This window comes from Hevea brasiliensis, chromosome 5, assembly GCF_030052815.1.
Source record: "Hevea brasiliensis isolate MT/VB/25A 57/8 chromosome 5, ASM3005281v1, whole genome shotgun sequence".
Taxonomy (NCBI): Eukaryota; Viridiplantae; Streptophyta; class Magnoliopsida; order Malpighiales; family Euphorbiaceae; genus Hevea; species Hevea brasiliensis.
Genome location: NC_079497.1, coordinates 106,280,845 through 106,305,358, shown reverse-complemented (window position 1 = coordinate 106,305,358; position 24,514 = coordinate 106,280,845). Strand labels below are relative to the sequence as shown.

At 34.1% G+C, this 24,514-nt stretch overlaps 1 protein-coding gene and 1 non-coding gene across 2 annotated transcripts; one reads left to right on the top strand and one right to left on the bottom strand.

Moving 5' to 3' along the window:
* Positions 1–264: 264 nt before the first annotated feature.
* LOC110646195 (DNA polymerase delta small subunit) lies at positions 265–19,339 on the bottom strand. The gene is made up of 15 exons (XM_021799577.2): positions 19,176–19,339; positions 18,883–19,012; positions 17,972–18,078; positions 17,740–17,866; positions 17,060–17,167; positions 4,088–4,203; positions 3,909–3,992; positions 3,363–3,431; positions 3,184–3,255; positions 3,023–3,114; positions 2,808–2,935; positions 2,501–2,602; positions 2,311–2,378; positions 1,481–1,547; positions 265–574 (listed from the first exon to the last, which is right to left on the bottom strand). Exons 1-14 carry the CDS (start codon positions 19,239–19,241, stop codon positions 1,488–1,490), a joined length of 1,329 nt encoding a protein of 442 aa, XP_021655269.2. The 5' UTR covers positions 19,242–19,339; the 3' UTR covers positions 265–574; positions 1,481–1,487.
* A 23-nt stretch (positions 19,340–19,362) lies between these two features.
* TRNAA-UGC (transfer RNA alanine (anticodon UGC)) lies at positions 19,363–19,435 on the top strand. Its single transcript has one exon. It is a non-coding gene; the product is annotated as a tRNA-Ala (tRNA).
* Positions 19,436–24,514: the final 5,079 nt, after the last annotated feature.

The following is a 24,514-nucleotide window of genomic DNA, read 5'->3' as shown; positions in this document are numbered from 1 at the left end:
TTTTATATTTTTTGGGTTAATTCAGGTAAGATGTATAATTTTCTCTACAAATTGTAAATTTTTTTTTTAATTTTTCAATTTTTGGTGCTTTTGCCAAATACGTGAAATCTATTAACTTGCTATATTATGAGATAAGTAGTCAAAGACTATTGATTAAAGCAGAATTATAAATGTTTATGGGAATAAATAAATGTATCAAATCTCAGGCCAGAGCTCATTTCACGGAGGAAGAGACTCATGAATTAGAGAACTGAACCGCCACACTGCAACAGCCAAATGATAAGAAAATAAATAAACAAAAACCTTTGGCTGTATATTCCCAACTGACACATCTCATAAATGTTAGTATTACATTAATGGCGAAATTGACCAAATAAAGTTAGTCTAGTTGGTACACTTAGAAAATCTCTTTTGGGGAACTTTCACAGATTTCCAGTTTCCTTGCTGTCAAATGCAAGCTTCTTAAGAACTGCAACTCATCAGAAGGCTCACCAAAATTCTCAAAGCTTAAATTTGCAAATTTTCTCCAAGCTAGAGACTATCAACCAGGAGGATGCCACCAGATAGCCATTACCTACAAAGATTTAGAGGACAGAATCAACATTACAGATTTCAACATTATTTATAATGACTAATTTCAACCTACCTCCAAATCATAGTTTCATTATAATTCCAATATTCTGGACAATATTACTATTAAAACAGATGTACAAACCTGAGGCCAGGAAATTGGTTTAAATTATTCCAAAAATCAGTTCTTTATCATAAATTGTTTTTACAATTCCCTACTAATATCAAAAGAATTCTGATCAGAAGTCATTCCAAGTTTAAATTACATTGGAAATGGTTCATGTCAGCTCCTGAACACTCGGAGTTGAAGCTGAACAGAACCAAGGAAAGAAGCCAGAATCATCTAAATTGACCAAGACATGAAGACTTTGTCTTAAAAAAAAAAATGCTTATGAAGTGATTAAAATATCATCCATGAAATCATGATAACCCAAGCAACTTGATCATCTAAGCAAAATATGCATGATCAGATCAAGTTATTCTTTTTTATTCTTTTTTTTTTTGGCAATATATGAACAAGATCACAAAATGAAGAAACCAATCTGCAACCAACTTCCCAATTCCGAAAGAAGAGAAAAGTGGGAATAAAAAGGGACATTTACTTCCTAAAAATAAATAATATACTTGATACATTTATAACAGAGGAGAGGATTCCAGCCAAAGTTAACAATTTATCCACATTAGATTTGTAGCTAATTTTTCGCCATGGTGTTAATCATATAGCGGGGCTAAGAGATACAAAAAAATAGAAATCTAATTATGATTATTCTAAAAAAAAACAATAAAAATAGTTAAAAGAGGTCTAATAAAAGTTGTTAAAAAAGAATTCCAGTTCAGTGTGCATGACTCCACACTATACACAACAATAACATAATGACCCATCTAATTAACATTAAATATCATATCATACCATGTCCTTATGAGCCAAATTGAGTCCCAAAACTAAGAGTGTGGCATTCAAGACTTTTCATGTTAAGCTGCACAATGAGAAGAAAATAAAATCAATCACCAACTGGTGAATACAATCAAAAGAATAAATGATGTACAAAGAATAAAAAGGGGCAAGTCCTAAAGGAAATCTCAACAACAATCCGTATTCAAGCTTCCTATCTTGTGCCAACTTCTAAAACATACTTTGCATTCTCTTTCTTTCAATGGTTTTCCAACTACGCTATTGAATCAAAGTTAATTAAAGCATGGCAAGAAAAGAGTAATAGCACCTCTGTGCTTAAGCAGAAACACCACATATTACAAGTTAATTTATCTTAGGGGGAATTTCAGTCACACTGATTTCCAAAAGCAGAATATCATTATAAAGACGAGCAACAGTGCCTTTTCATGCATAATTCTCCCATTAATTGCACCTACCTAATGCTTCATCTATCCATTTTTTTTAAGAAACCAACATAAACTTAACATCCCTCAAAACAAGGTTGAACAGTAAGCATTCCTATCTTTCAAAAGTACTGAAATTAAGCCACCAATTTTTTCCCCTTATCTATTTTATCTTAATGTTTTTGACTCTTTGGATCTGCATGTCATATTAAATTATTTTAAAATACATTGTTGATTTGCTAGGCCAGATATGAACTCCAGTGATTTCCCTTCCTCCAAATACCGTTGATGCAAGACACGCATACACCCATGTATGCCCATGCAATAAACTTGTATGAAATATTGAGTTTGAGTCAGTTCAGATCCCTTGGGTAATTTTCGGCATCATCAAATATAAAAACTTACCATGACAGCAACTCCAGTCTCACAGAATTTTGGAATGGAAAGGAGTCTTACCAACTGCCCTTCTGAACCTGCATTTTAGACTATCAGTAAACTGGCTTTTATCTGAAATAAAATAAACAAACTAGATTTTTCCCATCAACTTCTAAGAAAGGTTTCATCGAATAGTTGTCAGTCAACAAGAAGTCCATACCCCTTAACTCACGAGTTCCATATTTATCCTGATTACCAACAAAATACACATGAGGACAGCTCTCAATCAGGAAAGGATCCCTATCGGTGAAAGGATAACACCCTGAAAGTCATAGATGGCAGTGGATCATTGAAGATAAGCTCAAAAAGAAATCATATTTGATCACAGGTATTTATTTACGTATATTGTGTTATCTAATATTTCAAGGAACCAAGATAACCTAACAAAATAGAAAATAAATAACCAAGCAAATTAGATGAGTAAAAGAATAATAGAACAAATTTATAGAATGATATATTATTTCTACCGAGAGTATTAGGTGCTGTTGGTGCCAGATGCCTCCACTTTAATGTCCTTTCCATAAATTCAAGCTTATCCTTTGCCTCTGAATACTTCTCCAGATCATCAATATTCTGACCTGACGTTCCAAGAAATCTGGAAAAGAAAGGTGTTATAAATTGATATTGTCTAAATATATTATAATATCATAACACGACATCAAATTTAATGTTCTCATATTACCTGATGTTATCAAGCTCAAAGCAATGAGGATTAGTACAAGACCTAAAAGTGTTATAAGCTGCTGATCCTGGGAAAAGGCATCTGTGCAGAGGCTGAAGGAGAAAAGAATTTAGGAAATGGAAAAAGAAAACCCAGTGTCACAGTTGGAAATATGATATAACCTGCTGAGGTAAGGAAAAATTTGCTGGGTCATTGGGTCCAGGCATGATATCCAAAGGCACACCTGCAGCAATCTAAACACAAATAATAAGCAGCATGACACAAATGAGGAGGTCTAGAATAAAGAAAAAGGAAAAATAAAAAGCTAACTTGAAGTTATAAGTAAAATAAAGAAAACCACCTGAGACAACAATATATCAAGCTCTTTGACTGGCTCAGATAGTCTTGATTGATCCTTTGACGCCAAATTCTGCAAGAGGAACCATCAAAGGAAAAAAATTAATGTCATTTCTAGTCGACATGGATTGCAGACGAAAACTCTCATGCACAAAATTTTGGACAACTCAGGTTTCGCTATACAGAAACAAGTTCAAGACAGTTCATTCAAATGCTATCAGTATTAACAAAGAAAAATGAAAGCAAAATTATCCTTTCAAGTCTAGACACTGCAAGCAACAAAATTTAAATATAACTAACCCTTCTGCCATTTTTTAGTTTTCTTAGTTATTATAGAAAGAGACACTGAAAAAGTTGTTAATTGTACTCAGAATCAACAAGAGAAGTCAATTTTCCTTCCAAACAACATGCGCATAATTGTCATTTACATTGAAACATGAAATGATAAACAAAATGTACAGATTTGTTTTCTGCAGAACTCCAAGAGGCCAAGAATGTATCAGCAAAAAACATTCAAACAAGAAACACAGGTAACATCTAAAACTATTACCTGTCCATTAAGAAGTCCACTGGGAATTTCAACTGAATTTCCTGCAATCACGACATGAACTATCTGTGATGCAATACCTTGTTCCTGCCCACAGGATGAATAAAGTAAGCAAGAGAAAATAGCTTGCCACAAGATAAATAGCAGAACAGCTAGAATAAAAATTAAGAAACAGCAAAAACCTTCTCATCTCCCAGATGTCCTGTTATATGATCAACAAGAAGCTGAAATTGAAGGGGGTTAGATGTGCTGCTCCCAACATTCAACCCGGAAACGAAAACAACATACTTGTCTTCTCCTGTGCACAGTTGCAGTTCAATATTTGAAGGCAGTGCTTATAAAACATAGGTGTGAGAAGTTTAAAAACATGATATATGTTCTAAAATTGAGAGGTATATTCCAGAGGTTAATAGATGGAGTAAATGTCTAACTTAAAATGGAACTCTATAATTTGAAATGGTAAATGAATCATGAAGTAATTCATTTATGAATGAAACAACTTGAAATGATGAATTTGAAATTTCAATATATAACTGGAATTTGCTTAGTATTTTCTTGTTTAGGATCCCAAATCCTAATACTAGTAGGATTACATATAATCTATAAATAACTGTTTTATAGGTATTCTAGAGGACCCTTTCTATGATTTACAATTAAATTGAGAATTTGTTTTCTCTTGAAATTTTGTTTCTCTTTCCCTTTATTCTATTGGTTCTACATCAATTTCTTCCAAATTAGGAATCCAAAATCAACATAACTTCCTAGATAAATAAAATATTACTTCCCATATTTCTTCCTAAAATAAGTGGTCCTAAAATCTGTAGAACTAGAAGATCCTGCATCGTTTGTTCATCATGATTATGATCTTTATATGGTAATAATAAATCTAGCTCCAAATATGTTTCTTATCACATTTTTCAAGACAATCTATAATAAACTTCAGAAATTTCCATAATACTTTCCCTTTCAATGAATTAAAATGTATCATTCAATTTCTATGAAATGTTTTGGCCTGAAATAAAAATTTGCTCCTGAGCAAATTAGAAAAAGCCTATTACGCCCTTGATCTTCCATTTTAACCTATTACTTAATTCTATTTCACTTTCAATTCAAAACCTACTTCCATAGTGAGGAAAGGAAATGATGAAACTAATGCATTTGAGAGAAATTTCTATATTTTTCATATGTGTCAATATTTTGTACATATGCCTATTTATATACAAGATTCCTAACTTTACAAGGAAACCTAAGTTAATGGAAATTAATACAAATAGGAAACAAGATATACATAAGAAGAAAGAAATAATAATCCCTTTAATGTAGGGATTGAGATTCAAACACTCCCCCTCAAGTTGGTTCATGCACATCACACATGCCCAATTTACAAACTAGAGAATGAAACATTTTGCCGCTAAGTCACTTGGTGAACACATTGGCTAACTGATCTTTAGAAGTTACAAGAGAGACACTCAATGATCCATGTACAATTTTCTCCTTCATGAAGTGTCGGTCAATTTCTATATGCTGTATTGGATTGTAGACAATACTGATAGTAGCTTTTTTATCATAAAACAATTATAAACTATTTGTTTCTGATAGTTTCAGTTCTTCCATTAACTTTCATAACCACAGCAATTCACAAACACCTTGAGTCATGGCTCTATATTCAGCCTCTGCACTAAATCTAGCAGTCACACTTTGTTTCTTATTTCTCCAAGTGACCAGATTGCCACCAAAAAAAGTATAATAACTCGTTATTAACCTTCTGTCATCAAGAAATTCAGCTCAATTTGCATCTGTAAAGGCCTTTATTTGAAGATGTCCATGCTTTGAGAAAAGAAGTTCTCTCCCATGAGTAGATTTTAGATATCTTAAAATGCGAAACACAGCTTCTAAATGAGATTCACGAGGATCATGCATATATTAACTCACCAGACTTACTGCAAAGGCTATACCTAATCTACTGTGTGAAAGATAGATCAATATGCCAACTAATCTCTGATAACTCCCTAAATCCACTGACTCCCCAACTCCAACTTGTAATCTATGATTTGCCTCAATGGGAAACTCTGCGGGTTTACAGCCCAGCACACTTAGTTTTTCCAAAAGATCTAATATATACTTCCTTTGAGAAATAAAGATTCCTTTATTTGATTTGGCAACCTCTATTTCAAGAAAATACCTCAATTTTTCAAAGTCCTTAATCTCAAACTCCTGTGTTGGACGTTGCTTCAGATTTGCAATTTCTTCCTCGTCATCTCCTATCACTACTATATCATCCACATAAATAATAAGTAATATGATCTTCCCTCTACAATGTTTTATAAATAAAGTATGATCAGCATTACTCTGACAGAAGCCAAAGGAGATCATAACCTTGCTGAATCTATCAAACCATACCCTAGGAGACCGCTTTAGGCCATACAAAGCCTTTTTCAATATGCAAACCCTCCCTTTGGTTTTTTAATCATCAAATCCTAGAGGTATTTCTATATACACTTCTTCCTTTAAGTCTCCATGCAAAAAAGCATTTTTGTCGTCGAACTACTGTAAATTCCAATCAAGATTTGCTGCACAAGACAATAAAATCCTGATGGTGTTCATATCTGCAACAGAGACAAAATTCTCCCGATAATCTACCCCATATGTCTGTGTGAATCCCTTTGCTACCAATCTGGTTTTGTATCTCTCAATTGAGCCATCTGCTTTGTGCTTCACAGTGAACAGCCACTTACATCCAACTGGTTTTTGTCCATCAGGGAGAGTAACAAGATCTCATGTCCCATTCTTTACCAAAACTTTCATCTCCTCAACCATAGCAGTCTTCCATTTTGGATCAAGACATGCTTTCTTCCAAACCTATGGTATAGAAACAGAGAAGACAAATGCTCTATAGAAAGGAGACAAGGAGTCATAGGAAATAAAATTAGAAATAGGATACTTAGTACAAGTCCTGACTCCTTTTCTGATATCAATAGGAACATTAAGATCATCAATAGTAGAACTCAAACTTAGAAATAGAATTAGAATCATCAGAAATTAAAGGTGAGTCACCATATTCTTCAGGAATTGATTTCAGGGATGTTGATTGATCAAGTGTATCAAGCTCAATGACTGTATCTGTCTTATTCCAATACATGTAGGTACTCAAATCCAATCTATTCAATCTCCCTGAGGTTTGAGGAGGTAGTTGGTCTTTGATTAGATAGCTCATTACTAAGGTGTGACCCAAGTCTGATAACCTGGTTAGGAAAAATACCTTTCCTTTTCCTCCTTATACTCCACCTAAAGAGGTGACTTAACAAGAAAATAAGGCTCAGATTCTCTAAAGGCAACATCTATACTAATAAAATATTTCCTAGAAGGAGTATGATAACATTTATACCCCTTTTGAGTACCAGAATAACCAACAAACACACATTTAAGAACTCTAGATTCTAACTTCCCAACATTTGTTTTGTCGACAAAACAGACACATTCAAAAATTTTTGGAGAAACAGTATAAGAATTATGGCCTTATAAAACCTCTAAAGGGTTCTTAAAGTTCATTGTTCTTAGAGGTAATATATTTATAAGATATGCTGCAGCAAGAACTACATCCCCCTAATAAGGTGTAGGTAGATTCATAGTAAACACAAGAGATCGAGCTACCTCCAATAAATATCTATTTTTTCTTTCAAACACCCCATTTTGTTTACTAGTCTTAACACAACTAGTTTGATGTACTATACCATTTGAATGCAAATAAGTACGAAAACACCATTAACGTATTTTGTACCATTATCAGTTCTTAAGATTTTAACTTTAGCATCAAACTGTGTGCAAATCATTTTGTGAAACTGTTAAAAGCAATAAAACACTTCACTTTTTGCTTTCATCAAATAAACCCATGTTAGCCTAATGCAACAGTCAATAAAAGTGACAAAGCATCTATATCCAGACAAACAAATAGTTTGGGTAGGTCCTCATACATCAGAATGAATAGTCATAAAAGGGACCAAACTTCTATTATCTGTTGAAGGATAAGACTGTCTTGTGTATTTAGTAAATTCACAAGCATCACAAACTAGTAATTCTGAATTGCAACTTCTAAACAAATTAGTATATAATATTTTTAAAGCAAGAAAGAATGGATGTCTTAATCTCCTATGCCACTGGATAATATCCTCATTAGCACTCATATCATAGTCTGTCCTAACAAAGTCTTGTTTGCTTCGAAATTTGAGGAACTACAACTGTCATCTAGAAAATACAGACCATCTCGCAATCTACCATTGCCAATCATTTTCCCTATTTTCAAATCCTGAAATATGTAATGAGTAAGAAAAAAAATTCAATTTTGCAATTAAGAGCTTGAGTAATGGAACTAACAGACAAAAGATTAATAGAAAAGCTAAAAACATGACGAACTGAACTGAGATTTACATTGGGAGTGCATATAATAGAACTTGTACCAGAAATTGTTGTTAAGGAACCATCCGCTATATGGACTTTTTCTTTTCCTGAGCATGAAGAATAGGTAGAGAATTTATTTGAAAAGCCCATCATATGTTTGTTTGCTCTATAATCTATAACCCAATAAGTTTTGTCAAGATTGACAAGAAAAATATTACCTGATTTGACAAAATTAGAAGAGCCAACTGTGGAAAATTGAGATTCAAGCCAAAACAATGAACTTCTTTATTGGAAAAAATGCCAATATCATTTGTTTTTTTAGAGTAACCAACTGTTTTAGAGATATTCACTTGTGGTCAAATCAAGGACGATAGCTAGGTAGAAGCGCAACACACGAGGAACAGTTGAAAAAGTCGGAAGTCCACGTGCTGTGAACCGTGTTGATAAACAGTACCAGTGAATAGTGTGCATGAACAGTACCCATAAAAACAGTACTTATGAATAGCACTGATGAACAGTGCACATAAATAGTGCCAATAAACAGTACTAAGTCTGCCCTAATGAATCGAAAGCTCTAATACCATGATAAAAATAATGCATTTGAGAGAAATTTCTACATTTTTCATATGTGTCAATACTTTGTACATATACCTATTTATATACAAGATTCCTAACTTTACAAGGAAACCTAATTTAATGAAAACTAAAACAAATAGAAAACAAGATATACATAAGGAGAAAGAAATATTAATCCCTTTAATGTAGGGATTGAGATTCCAATAAAAAACAACATATACCTAATCAATTTCACATTTCACATTTGACCTTACGATTAGAAACGTTTGAGTAATTGTAGAAAACATAGAATTTGGAAAATTTTCTTTTATATTTCTTTATACAAAAATTATTTACAAGTATTCTAATTTATATACAAAGGTTAGGACTAACTAGAAAACTAATAATAGCCAATAAATACAATAATTCCTAATTATATTCTAATTTATAGCTAATTTACACTGATTAAGGGATTTACACTAATTGAGAGATTCTAACACTCCCTCTCAAGTTGGTTCATGTATGTTGCACATGTCCAACTTGCAAACTAGGGTATGAAACCCCTTACAACTTAATCCCCTAGTGAACACATTAGTTAACTGGTCTTTCGACCCTACGTAAGAGATACTTTAGGAACCATTGACAACTTTTTCTTTTATGAAGTGTCTGTCAATCTCTATATGCTTGGTCCGATCATGCTGAACTGGATTGTGAACTATACTGATGGCAGCTTTGTTATCATAGAACGGGGACAAACCACTAGTTTCCAGCAATTTTAATTTCTCCATCAACTTTTGTAACCACAATAGTTCACAAATACCTTGAGCCATTGCTCTAAACTCAGCCTCTGCACTGGATCTAGCCATCGTATTTTGCTTTTTGCTTCTTCAAGTGACTAGATTACCATCAACAAAAGTACAGTAACCAGATGTCGATCTCTTATCATCAAGAGATTCACCCCAATCTGCATCTGTAAAGGCTTTAATCTGAAGATGGCCATACAACTCAACTCAACTCAACTCAACTCAACTAAGCTTTTATCCTAAAAATTTGGGGTCGGCTATATGGATTCGCTTTCTCCACTCTAAACGATTTTGGATTAAATCCTCAGAAATGTGTAATGCTTCTAGGTCATGTTGTACTACTCTTCTCCAAGTCAATTTAGGTCTATCCCTTTTTTTCTTTCTATCCTCTAACCTAATGTGCTCTACTTGTCTAACTGGAGACTCCGTATGTCTACGCTTCACATGACCAAACCACCTCAATCTACCTTCTCTCAACTTATCTTCAATTGGCACCACTCCTACCTTTGCTCTAATACTCTCATTACGGACTTTATCTAGTCTAGTATGGCCACTCATCCACCTTAACATTCTCATCTCTACAACTCTTATCTTAGACGCATACGACTCTTTCAGTGCCCAACACTCACTATCATATAACATAGCCGATCGTATGACTGTACGGTAAAATTTTCCTTTCAACTTATTAGGAATCTTACAATCACATAAAACTCCTGTAGCACGTTTCCACTTCAACCATCCGGCTTTAATCCTATGACTAACATCCTCCTCACATCCCCCATCTACTTGAAGGACTGAGCCTAGATATTTAAAGTAATTACTTTGGGACAGTACTACTACATTCAAGCTAACTCCTTCCCTATCACCAGTTTGGCCTTCACTGAACTTGCAATGCATGTATTCTGTCTTCATTCTACTTAACTTAAAACCCTTTGACTCTAGAGTACTTCTCCAAAGCTCTAGCTTTCTATTGACTCCTTCTCGTGTCTCATCTATCAGAACAATATCATCCGCAAACATCATGCACCAAGGAATACTCTCTTGTATATGTTTCGTCAATTCATCTAAAACTAATGTAAAAAGGTATGGACTTATGGCTGATCCTTGGTGTAATCCAACTGAGATCGGAAAATCTCTTGTGTCCCCTCCCACTGTGCGCACAATAGTAGTTGCTCCTTCATACATATCTTTCAATACTTGTATGTACCCAATAGATACCCTCTTTTGTTCTAACACATTCGATAAGGCATCTCTTGGAACACTATCATAAGCCTTCTCCAAATCAATAAAAACCATGTGTAGATCTTTCTTCACATCTCTATATTTCTCCATCAAGCTTCTAATAAGAAAGATCGCTTCCATAGTTGAACGACCAGGCATGAAACCAAATTGATTGAGAGAGATAGAAGTATCATGACGTAGTCGATGTTCCACAACTCTTCCACAACTTCATAGTATGGCTCATGAGTTTAATTCTCCTATAGTTTGAGCAACTCTGTATGTCTCCCTTATTTTTAAAAATAGGTACTAAAATACTCCTCCTCCATTCATCAGGCATTTTCTTTGAGTTTAGAATCTTATTAAATAATTTAGTTAACCATGCGACTCCCATATCTCCCAAACACTTCCACACTTCAATTGGTATTTCATCGGATCCACAGGCTTTACCCACTTTCATTCTCTTAAGTACTTCATTTACTTCTAAAGATCTAATCCTTCTAGTATAATTCACATTCTTTTCTATTGTTCTATAATCTATATTCACGCTATTACCAGTTTGACTATTATTAAAGAGATCATTAAAATAATTTCTCCATCTTTCTTTAATGTCCTCATCTTCTTTATCCTCATCTTTCTTTAAGTCTTTTCTCAGGTGCAGATTTTAAGTATCGCAATATGCGGAAAATAGCCTCCAAATGAGATTCACGAGGATCATGCATATACTGACTCACTAGACCCACTGCATATGCTATATCTGGTCTGGTATGCGAAAGGTAAATCAGTCTGCCAACTAACCTCTGATATCTCCCAATATCCACGGATTCCCCAACTCTAGCTTGCAATTTGTGATTTGCCTCAATGGGAGACTATGCTGGTTTACAACCTAGCATTCTTGTTTCCTCCAACAGATCTAGTATGTACTTTCTTTGAGAAATAAATAGTCCTTTATCTGATATGGTAACCTCTATTCCAAAAAAGTACTTTAGCCTTCCCAAATCTTTGATTTCAAACTCCTGTGCTAGTTGTTCCTTTAGATAAATCATTTCTTCCCTATCATCACCAGTTACCACAATATCATCCACATAGACAATAAGCAGAGTGATCTTACCCCTATAGTATTTTATAAACAATATGTGATCAGCATTGTTTTGGAAGTATCCAAAAAAAGTCATAGACTTACTAAACCTGTCAAACCATGCCCTAGGTGACTGTTTTAAACCATACAGTGCTTTCTTCAATCAGCAAACTTTTCCTTTCGTCTTCCCATTCTCAAACCCTGGAGGGATTTCCATATATACTTCTTCTTCCAAATGACCATGTAGAAAGGCATTTTTTACACCAAACTGCTGCAAATCCCACTTAAGATTTATTGCACATGATAGTAAAATTCTGATGGTATTCATTTTAGCAACGGAGCAAACATTTCTTGGTAATCTACCCTATACGTCTGTGTGAAGCCTTTTGCTACCAACGAAGCCTTTTGCTACCAGCCTAGCCTTATACCTTTCAATTGAACCATCTGCTCTATGTTTCACAGTGAACACCCACTTGCATCCATAGTTATTAAAGGCTCAAGGCACACTAAGGCGCTAAGGGGTCCTGGAGCCTAGGCGCAAGGCGAAGGTGCACGCCTGAGCGAGATGAGGCGCAAAAAAAAAAAAAGTAAAATAAATATGAATATTACATCAAGCTTCAAATAACATAAAACCAAAAATAATAATAACCAATAAGCATTCAAGTACTAAATTATTAAAACTTTAATAGTCTTTTAATCTTTCATAACTAAAGTTAAGAAATTATAAAATAACTATGTCTTCTTCATCTTTTTCTACAGCTTCATCCTCTTAATATTTATCTTCAAAATCAATTTCTTCATCATTTGCCTCACCTTTAAGAACTAAAGGAGTATTAACTTTTTTTTTTTTTGAAAAAGATAATGAGTGGTAGTGTTGATAATGAAAATATGAGAGGTTTGTAATCCTGAGTACGTTAGTGACTAGTTATCACCAACGATACTAATTTTGAAAACTTCTAGATCAACAAATTTTGAGTTGGGTAGTAGTACTTTTTGTCAATGGAAGTACTCGCTAAATGTAGAAATAAAAAAAGCGCGCCATTCTAGCCTTGCGCCCGAAACAAGGCGCACGCCTAGGCGCATAAGATGAGGGCCTAGTGAATGTTGCCCACCTTTCTCCTGTAGAGGCGCTAGGACTGGAACCTTGTGAGCCTGGAGCCTGAGGCGCGCCTTTAATAACTATGCTTGCATCCAACTGGTTTTTTCCCCATTGGAAAAGTAACACGTTCCCATGTCTCATTCTTTGCTAGAGCTTTCATCTCCTCCACCATGGCTGCCTTCCATTTTGGATCAAGACATGCTTTCTTCCAATCTTATGGAATAGAAATAGAGGAAACAAACAATAGAGAGGCTCTATAGGATGGAAACAAAGAATCATAGAAAATGAAGTTAGAGATGAGATGTTTAGCACAGGTTCCAACACCTTTTCTAAGAATAATAGGAATATCAAGATTATTATTAGAAGAAGAAAGAGTAGACTGAAAATTAAAATTAGACTCTTCAGGAACCAAAGGAGACTCTTCAGGAACCAAAGGAGACCCATCACATACCTCAGGATGTTCAGGAATTGAATCCAGAGATTCCGGTTGATCAGCAGTCTCCTGCTCGATGGCTATATCTATCTTGTTCCGCTAAGTATAGATTCTCAAATCTGGTCCATTCAGTCTCCCTCGAGATTTAGGTGACTCCCCCTGAATATCATTATTAGGTATAGGCTTTAGACCCAAATTTTCCCTTTGAAGTAGAAAGTTGGGAGAGCACAAAGAAGAAGGGAAAGACACCTCTTCTTCCTTCCTATGCTCCCCCTGAAGAGGTGGATGGAAATAAGATTCAGATTCCCTAAAAGTAACATCCATGCTCACAAATATTTCCATGTAGGAGGGTGGTAACACCTATACCCCTTCTGAGTACTGGAATAACCAACAAAGACATACTTGAGGGCTCGAGGTTTTACCTTCCCCCTATTAGGCTGATGAACAAAGTAAACACAACCAAAGACTATTGGAGGAAAAGTATATGAATTTTTATCTTGCAAAACCTTTAAAGGAATCTTAAACTCTAAAGTCCGGAGTGGCATCCTGTTAAAAAGATATGCAGCAGAAAGAATTGCATCCCCCCAGTAAGGTTTGAAAATATTCATTGTAAACATAAGAGACCTAACAATCTCAAGTAAATATCTATTTTTTCTCTCAAACACTCCATTTTGAGCACTAGTGTTAACACAACTAGTCTGATGCAAAATTTCGTGTGACTTCAAATATTCCTAAAAAACTCCATTCATATACTCTGTGTCATTATCAGTTCTCAGTATTTTAACATGAGCATCAAACTGGGTGCTAATCATTTTGTGAAACTGCTGAAAACATGAAAATACTTCATTTTTCCCTTTCATCAGATATATCCATGTTAACTTACTGCAACAATCAATAAAGGTCACAAACCATCTATAACCTGATAAAGACACAGTTTGAATAGGTCCCCACACATCAGAATGGATAGTCATAAAAGAAACTAAAGTCTTATTATTTATTGCAGGATAAGATTGTCTTGTATGTTTGGCAAACTCACAAGCATCACATACTAACAATTCAGTTTTGCATTGCTTAAACAAAAGAGGATAAAGTTTCTCTAAAACAGTAAATGAAAGATTTCCAAGTCTCCTAAGCCACTGAATAATTTCTTCCTTAGCACCTATAGACTGTCCCAACATGGCCAGATCAACACAATCATTCAATAGATATAGCCCATCTTGCAGTCTACCACTGTCAATCGTTCTCCCTATTATCAACTCTCGAAACACACAATGAGTGGGAAAAAATTCAATTTTGCAGTTGAGAGCTTTTGTGATAAAACAGACAGACAAAAAGTTAATTGGAAAGTTAGGCACATGAAAGACAGAACTAAGACTTATAGTAGGAGTACATTTAACAGAACTTGTTCCAAAAACATTAGATAAGGATCCATCCGCAATGCGAACTTTTTCTTTGCCTGAACATGGAGAATAGGATATGAATTTATTCGAAGAGCCATTCATATGTTTGTTTGCTCTAGAATCTATAACCCAAAATGAATTATTATGATTGGAAAGAAAAGCATTACCTGAGTTGACGAAGTTAGAAGAGGCAATTGTAGTGGATTGCGATTCAAATTGTGACAGGAATCATCTCAGAGTCTGTACCTCTTCATTGGAAAACATCCAAGTGATAGCAGTATCTTCAGAAACACTCACAGTCTTAGATACATTTGCTTGTGATCTAGCAGAGTCCATCCTTTTTCCTCTACGCCCTTTAGTTGGGCAGCTATGCAGCTTCCAACATTGTTCTTTGGTGTGCCGAGATTTCCCACAGTAGTCACAATGCAAGTGATCCTTATCTGATGGATCATATGACTGTTCTCATAAGGAGTTAGCAGCCAGCCCAGCCTTATCAACAGCTGTAGAATTGATCATGACACTCCTTCTGCTCTCCTCCTGCTGAACAAAAGAGTATATCTGCCTTAAGGTGGGCAAAGGATCCTTACCAAGCACTTGGACTCGAATCTGATTATACTCCACATTTGGCCCAGCAAGAAAATCATATATGCGCTCCTTCACAATCAATTTCTGGAACTTAACTGCATCAGCCAGATATGAAACCTGAAAGTCCTGATAGAAATCAAACTCTTGCCATAGACCACTCAGTGCCGCATAATACTGAGCAACAGTCAACTCACCTTGTTTCATTCTATGAACCTTATTACTAAGCTCATAAACTTGTGCATCATTCCCAACTTGAGAATAAGTCTGAGAAACAGCACTCCAAATGGTAACGGCACTGTCCAACAGTCAATACCCATTAGTTATATGAAGTTGCATAAAATTGATGAGCCATGACATAACAAGAGAGTTCTCCAACTCCCACTGGCTGTAGGTAGAACTAGTACTTTCTAGCTTTTCTCTATCTCCAGTGATATACCCCTACAGTCCTCTAGCCTGAATGAACAGTAGACAAGATCTAGACCATGCCAAATAATTAGTTCCATCCAACTTTACAGAACTAATTTGTAAAGAGGGATTACCACCAACAAATCCAGCCTTTGTTTCAAAGGCTTTCTTCTTTTCATCAGTCATTTTTCAATTAAAAAAATAGGTACTGAGACAGAAAGTAAGAAACTGGGTAACGGGAGGTACCCAAAAAAATAAATGTGCACACCAGGTGTAGAAACACGTTGGTCAGAGGTGCGCCAGACAGGGAAGGTCATCGGCAAGAGGTGCGACTGGAGAAATCACCGAAAAAAGGGTGCACGAGCCGATGCGTGAAGAATGACGCGAGACTTCTAGAGGCGTGTGAGCTCATGCGCTTCATCGGACAGTAGTGGGACTCCAGGCGTAAGCCAATCGGCTGGTGTCCTTCCTCCTCAAGTGGGTGGTGATAGTCACCTCTCTTCCTAGAACAACGTAAAAGCTTGACAAGAAAAAAAAATTACCCAGAACTACACTGTTTACGCCAATAAATTTTGGCACTGCTCTGATACCATGTAGAAAATAGAGAATTTGAAAAATTTTCTTTTATATTTCTTCATACAAAAATGATTTACAAGCATTCTAATTTATATACAAAGGCTAGGACTAACTAGGAAACTAATAATAGCCAATAAATATAATAATTCCTAATTATATTCTAATTTACAGCTAATTTACACTGATTAAGGGATTTACAATAATTGAGGGATTCTAACAGTAATGTCTTGGAACTCCTTTTCTTGTGTTTGTTTTCAATTTTTGCATAGGGTACATAGATTTTGGTTTTATGGATATTGAAACAGTGACAAAAATGAATTTGACACTATCAAGAAAAAATTTAAAAAGAAAATTGATAATTATGTTAATTGGTTACAAAAATACAAGTATAAGAGTGCAATAGGAGAAATATAAAAATATAAGGGTGTAATGGTCAGAGGTGTAATACATTTTTTCCAATTACTACAAGAGTAAATTTATCTATAAGGCCAAATGTTTTTAATTCTAAAGCACATATTGATGGAATACATTCTTGCATGAAAATAACAAAAAATGAAAAGTAGAAGTATCATGAACAAAGGGGGCTGAAAGATAAATCATATCTTACTTGACTGAAGTGGCAGCTCTATCTGTGGTGGCAGGCCAGCTTCAAGGACATCAAGAACCAAGAAGTCACCAGAACCAGTTTCTTTTCCATGCAAAGCAACAACAACACCTACCAAATGTAATGTGTCAATGCAGAATTGAAATGCTTTAAGCAGATAATACCAAAGATTTCATTCAAAACAGAACATTTCCCAAAAAAAAAGCATAAAAATATGTGCACTAGTTATCCACACAACAGATGGCAAAAAAATTATCCTGCCATTTTTACACACTGACAGTCCAACACATAAAGGCATAATAGCATAAAGGGCTTTGAAAGGAAATGAACTCACACTCAATAGAAACTATTCAATCAAATAAAATTTTGAATAATCAAAACAATTATCTATTGTTCTGGAATAGAGAAGAAAGAAAGAGCAAAGGGGAAGAATACTCATAAAGTCACAACCAACTGGTCAATTGCTGAGAGGAGGTGTTTCAGGTCTAACCAAGTAAGCTCCACACAATTTAACTCCACTAAATTTGGTCAAAACCTATGATGGTTAAGAAGAACTTCCAAAAATCACAAAAAGAACTTGAAGCACAACGTTCAACCAGGCTGGAGCAAGCGATTTTCCGAAACAGCAGAAAATGTGCTCCTATCCAATAACTCCATATCTGCTGCTTGTTAATGGCAGGTACCTGTGACATATGAAGAAGGTGAAAGCATGTCTCCTCCAAGCTTAACTCTTCCACTCTCATCTTCCAATACCAAATGATCATCCAGGTGCAAAAAATTGTGAGGCTTGACCAGTGGCACTGCAGATCTCTGTACAAGTAAAAAAAAAAACAATAAGACATCCTTACAACCTAGTATTCCACGCTCAATTCAGCTAAAAGAAATAAATTAATTCATTATCTATGACCAACATACCTCCTTAGAGTACTCATCAAGAATACAGGGTTTAAGCTTCATGTGCTTATACAGAGTTCCAACAATGATGCATTCCTTCTCTTCTTCCAATCCCAAAACTGTACAAACTGTAATAAAAAAGAAGCTGGTAAATAATTTCAAAACTAGACCATAGAATGTAAAACTCATTAAATTACCACCTTAGTCAAATTCTATATCTTCTAATAAAATAATGACAAAAAAAAAAGAAAATAGAGTTAAAATAACTCCATAAAATCCAATAAAAAAAAAGAAGAAGAAAATCACAAGTGTTACTCTAAGTTCCCATTCAATATAGCAAATAAATCACGACTTCATAAAACCAAATCAAGATGAAATCTTTGTCAAAACTCTAAAACTTTGACTTCTCATATCTTGGCACTTGCAGAGGAAAAAAGAATCCATCTGAAGAACATAACCACCTAGCAACTTATCAAAACCATGTACAATTAGAGAGTAAAATCTGAACTATCAGCAAATGTATGCAAACTTAAACAAAGAACTTTCACATTGAAAGCTTAGAACCAAAGAAAATCGAAGAATGCAAAATCTCCCAAATTGTCCACAAAATGTATCCAGAGACCCAAATAATGTAGAGATGCCAAAACCCTAAAACCTAGAACAATTTACAATTTCCTCCACAGATATCAATCCCTGAACAGAAAAGCAAAAGTCCACAAAAAAATCAACAGAAAGACCCCAAATTTACCTAGAAAAAAAGAAGTAATTTTAACACTAACTGCTAAATCAGACAATCAGAACAGTAAGGAATGTAACTAAAAACAAATAAAAAAAAGATCATAACTAATCAAAACCCACAATAACAAGTCGAACAAAGACATAACACTAGCTTAAATTCAACCAAGAAAAGTGAAAAAGTAAAAGAATGGTACCTTTTAAATGGGATTTCCAATGCGGAACAAGAGAATAGAGCAGAGTTCTCATCAAGTGGAGACGAGCAAAGTAAATTTGGCTGTATTGCTGGCCTCTGTATGTTTCTTTCTGAATCTCAAACGTCTCATCCTGCTTTTAGTAAATTTTTCAGCCACAATATTACACAAAACTTTCATATGCATACCCTTATTTGAAACTGAGGGACAAAAGACTAGTAATGAAACACACAAAAAATAAAAGAAAGAGAATAGCAAGAAAAAAATGTCTGAATTAGAGAAAGGGAGATACAAACCAAGGAGAGATAGGTCGATTGCTTTCTCTGAAGATTTTTCTCTGCGTCGATTTCCATTGCTTCCATGGCGGGAAACGAGAAACAAGAGCTGCCAGATTTCAGAGTGTTTTTGGTGCTCCCGGCTTCCTGTGGACTCTTAAACCTAACAATTGCTCTAATATTACTTAGAAAAATAAGTATTCAAATTGGGGATGTAGCTCAAACGGTAGAGCGCTCGCTTTGCATGCGAGAGGTACGGGGTTCGATACCCCGCATCTCCATATTGTCTTCAGATTTTCTTTTTCATTATCATCATATGCAACCATGGTTTTGAAAATCCAACCGGTTGGACCGGTTTAATCACAAATCGGACTATGGTTCAGTTGATTTAGTTGCTAGACTGTCATTTCTGAGAACCGGCTTGAATAGGAAAGGTAATTAGCGAACCAAAAATTCAGCCGAATTTGAATCAATTTTCCGATTTGATCTACTAAAAATTTTTTTTTACAATTAGCAGCGGTAAGTATTCAACACGTGACCAACAATTATTTTTAGGCCACTAAGTCACACCATTATTTTATAAATATATATATTAATTTAAAATAATTAATAACTAATTTTTTTAATTTCATTCACTTGTTATTTAAATAATTAATAATATTAATAATTTATTACATTAGTATATTAACTTAATTATTTAATTATTTTTCTATTATTGTTATTATTAATTTGATCCACACCTCCAATTTCATGATTTAAGCAATTAAATTTTTTTTATTATACCTATTAAAAATGTTCTAAATTTTTTTATGATGCATGTTATCATTGTGAGAAAACGTGGACTTTTGTTGGGGGAAATGACATGATTTTTACAAAATTCTCCAAAGATGTCTTCATAATATAGAATTTCACCTAAAAATTATTCAATCAATTTTAATCCATGAAACAAAAATTCCTAAATTATTTTTAAAAATTCCTCGAATATTTATTGTTTTAACGGGTTTTATCATATGGTTAAATTAGATGGGTTATATGATATATTGTTATTTTCATCATTTAATAATAAAAAATATAAATCAAATTTCTCATTATTTTCAAAAATTACAAAAAAAAAATATCTAGGTACTCTGATATTAACTATGGAAGTAGGATTGAGTTTTTAGTGTGAGGAGAAAAATATTAAATAAGTGGTTGTTTGATATTGATGTTGGAAGGTTAAAATTACTTTTAAAGAAAAAAAATTATTTTAAATGTTATTACAAAAAAAATTGTTTTGTTAATTTAGACTAATTTGATTCAAAAAAAATGATTTCTTAGAAATGAGAATGAATAGAAATGATTTTTGGGTGTTTAAAAATCATTTTTTTTCATTTTTATTTTTTGGAATTCGATTTCATAACTAAGGGAATCACCATTCCCCAATCAAAACACAGAAATGGAAAATAATTTTTTTGTTAAAAACTAAATGCTCAATTTTATCTATATATTTATTAAGATGTTTTGATTTTTATATTTTCATATTATTAATTATAATAAAAATATAAAAATAATATTTTATATTTTAAATAATTAATTAAAAATGGAATAACCCGAATTTTAACAATATATATATATTATAATTTTGTTTTATAGTATTTAAAAATTGTTTTAATATTATTTAATGTATATCAGTTATTATTATTATTATTATTATTATTATTATTATTATTATTATTATTATTATTATTATTATACTTCAAGTATATATTTTATAACATTATAAGGTAGCATATGATTAAAAAGAAAATACAATATTTCAATTATCTTATTACTATCATTCAATGGTTTTAAATTTATTATAAAGTAAAGAATATAAATTCAACTTTTAATCATTCATTTAGTTAATTGTATTACTCTCTATTGATGAAATTGAAGGTTATATGAGAAAGAGTTGCACCATTTTATTAATTGTTGGTGGGACATTTTAATTAAACCTTATTATTGATGATGATGATGATAATAATAATAATAATAATAATAATAATAATAATAATAATAATAATAATAATAATAATAAAGAAAGAAGAAAAAAAAATCAAAAAAGAAAATCGATAAAAACAGCCCCCAACCACCTTTTCTCTCTCTCTCTCTCTCTCTCTCTCTCTCTCTCTCTCTCTCCCTCCCTCCTTCACTTTATCGGTGACCCATGGCTGGCAACCACCCCAGATGGCCGGCCACCAACCCAAGTGACCCTTAGAGGCAGGAAAATGGCAGCCGACAGTGAAGAAATCCGGCAACCACGCAAAGAGAGAGAAAAATCACTACCTCAACTTCTAAGCTTCATTCCAAGCGTTTCCAACATCCAAACGAAGTGATTCCAGTGGTGTTGGACTCCTTGAAGCAAGAGCTTTCAAATGAGACGAACCTCACCGGATTTCATGGAGTTTTCGACGAGGTGGAGGGGAGAGAAGGCAGAGGCAATTTGGCCATTTTCCCAACGATCTGGCCATCGGATCGGCGATCAGAGATCACCAATGAACTCGGAGTGACGAAACCTTCGAGATGGAACTTACCCCACTTTGATCGGATACCGTTTGAAAAAGACGATCATCGGACGGTTCAAATCGCTTAATGAGATTTTTAGGCTTTTTCAATTCTCAAAAATTTAAAATAATTTTATGATAATTATTGATAATTTTTTGGCTTCATTTAAGTGTAATCGGATCGATGATAGCCCACCGGCGTTCGGGACCGAGTTTTCAACCAGATTTGGCTGCTCGGAGGCCCGTCCCTGAGCATAGTCAATATTACAGTTAATTCTAGCATTTTCAGATACCCCGGACACTTTCCAAGTGTCAGAATCAGCTTAGGTAAATCCGAACTCTAAATTTTCTTATTTACCTAATACTGGTTTTAGAATAAAAATCCATAAAATAATCGTGGATGATTAGAAAATTATAATTCCTTTTGCAATAGTCTTACAGCATTGTTAAGGACTGCAGGACAAAATTTTAGAATTTTTAGAGCTAGTTGGATGACTTTTGCAAAATGCCAATTTTAAACCTTATAATTGAATTGTTGGACTGTGTGAGTTTTGCCTAGTATGGAGGGCCCAGGAGGGGCCATGTGATGTTGATGAGATATAGAGATGGGATGTGTGATTTAATAGTATTATTTGAACTACTTTACAGGTTAGGTAGATCCTAGGTACAGAGAAAACTCTGTCGAAATTTCGGCAAAATCTTATGAATTATTTTGATTTTATAGTTTAAATCAATTATTTAGTTTTGTCAGTCTTTTGATAGAGGTCAGTGTGTATATTTAGGTGATCGATGCTGGCCGTCTTCTCCTTCCAACTGAACCAGCTGCAGTCCAGTTGACCAATATGTGAGTAGATATTGATTTTATTTATAATTTCAATATTATTATATATTTAAAGTATGCTTATGCATCACATATAGATATAGGTATGTAGCTAAATACTAGACACATGTTATGTTGCATTTTCTTATTTGCAAAAAAAAAAGGATGTGAATATCATCTTAGAATAATTTGGAGCTGTGTATGTGTCAGCATGGGTGTGGTGTGGGGTAATGGATAAGGGTAAGACGGGTAAATCGGTTTGAGCTAGTCTTGCTTGAGGCTCAGTCCTTTTTTGTGAAAGTCAGTGTGAGTACAGTTTTGAGTTGATCCCGTTGACCCCTGCATTTGGATTATTAAGCGAAAGTTTGATTTGAGTTGATATTCCTGGCAGGCATTGGATTAAGAGAGTTGTATAGGGGATCAACTCTCATATGTATGTATATCTGATATGATATATGGGTGTGTGAGTGCTCCAAATTATTCTTTGTGTGAGTGTTATTTGAATTTGGCTGAATATGATAATCTATGTTGCATTTCATCCTTAGAAATGCATTAGTGCCAGATAGTTATGGAAATTATATTTAAAATCAATATCTTACTCTATGAGTCGAACGCTCACTCCTGTTCACTCTATTTTTCTAGGCTGTATAGGAGGAGTTCTTTTTTAGAATAACTTGCTTCCTTCCTCACAGTTTATTAGTAGTTATTTATTTGTGTTATTATTTTTCAAAATTGTAATCTAAAACTCCGCATGTGTTAGCACTAGTAATAATCTTGTAAAGTACTATGTAAATTTAACTTTTAGTGTTTTAATAAATCCAAAATTTTTATGATATTTAAAATATTTGCAAATGGTAGTATCAGGGTTGAGTTAGGCTCCCCTGACTTTAGTTTTTGATGGTTATCGAGTTGGGTTTACCTAAATAAAAATGTAATATTCTATTTTATTTTATTTACATGTTGGGCCTCAGTTTTTAGCCTTTGTTATGAATTTGAGAACAATAAAACTTACTACGGACCACGAGGGCATTATGCTGGCCCAGGTCCTAGTACCAGTTCAATCCGTGGGATCGAATCGTGATAATGTTGGTATCAGAGCTCTAGATTCATGGGAACGAGTATAATTGGGAGTGTAAAAGGAGTCTTGTTAAGAGGTCACATACGGAGTATAGGATCATGTTTCATGTTCTTCTGTAAATCCTTGTTTCTAGCTTTTGCGTTATTCCTTGGGTAGTGTAAGAGTGCTTTAATTTAGTGTCTCAGCTTTCATAGAGTACATGGTGATGTGAATTAAAGTTAGCAGACATTTTGAGGTCTGCTATGGGGATATGTACTCCAAGAAATCCTATGTTTATGTCAGTATAAGTTTAAGTGGCATGCCTAACTGATGTAAGGCATGAGTACATAAATGTGAGTTTTGACAATATAGTTGCCCTAGATGGGAGTGAGGGTACCACTGTTGGTAGTCATCCATGGATAGCCCAATCAAAGTAAGTTCATAGTATCAATGGGTTCAAGAGAGATAAGAGATTAGGAAACCTAGTATGTTAGAATGTACCGTAGTAATTATGCAATATTCTTAATGTTTGTGCTGTAAATTGCAAATTACAGTACCAACATGGGATTATTGTATAGAGTTGCGTACTTCCCCATGGTACACCATGATGAGGGGGGTTGCAGACAGCCTCTATTTTTGTATAGCTATGTGTCACACCTTACCCCTCCGTAAGGCATAACATGATCTCGTAGTATACTTAATGAATTACTGTACTTCGCCTACCGATAACCCATTAAATACACTACAAGAGATTTTAAAATAATTTTATTTCCTTTTGAAGGTGGTGAGCACTTTTAACAGATATTAAAAACTTTTATTTATAGTTTAAATAATAAGTTCACATTTTGATAACTATTATTTTTTTGCAAATTTTGTAAAAATTTTGGCAGAGTGCCATCTATAATTATGAAAAACAAAAAATTTAAACCTGCTAAAAGCACTTCCAATAAAATCATTTCAC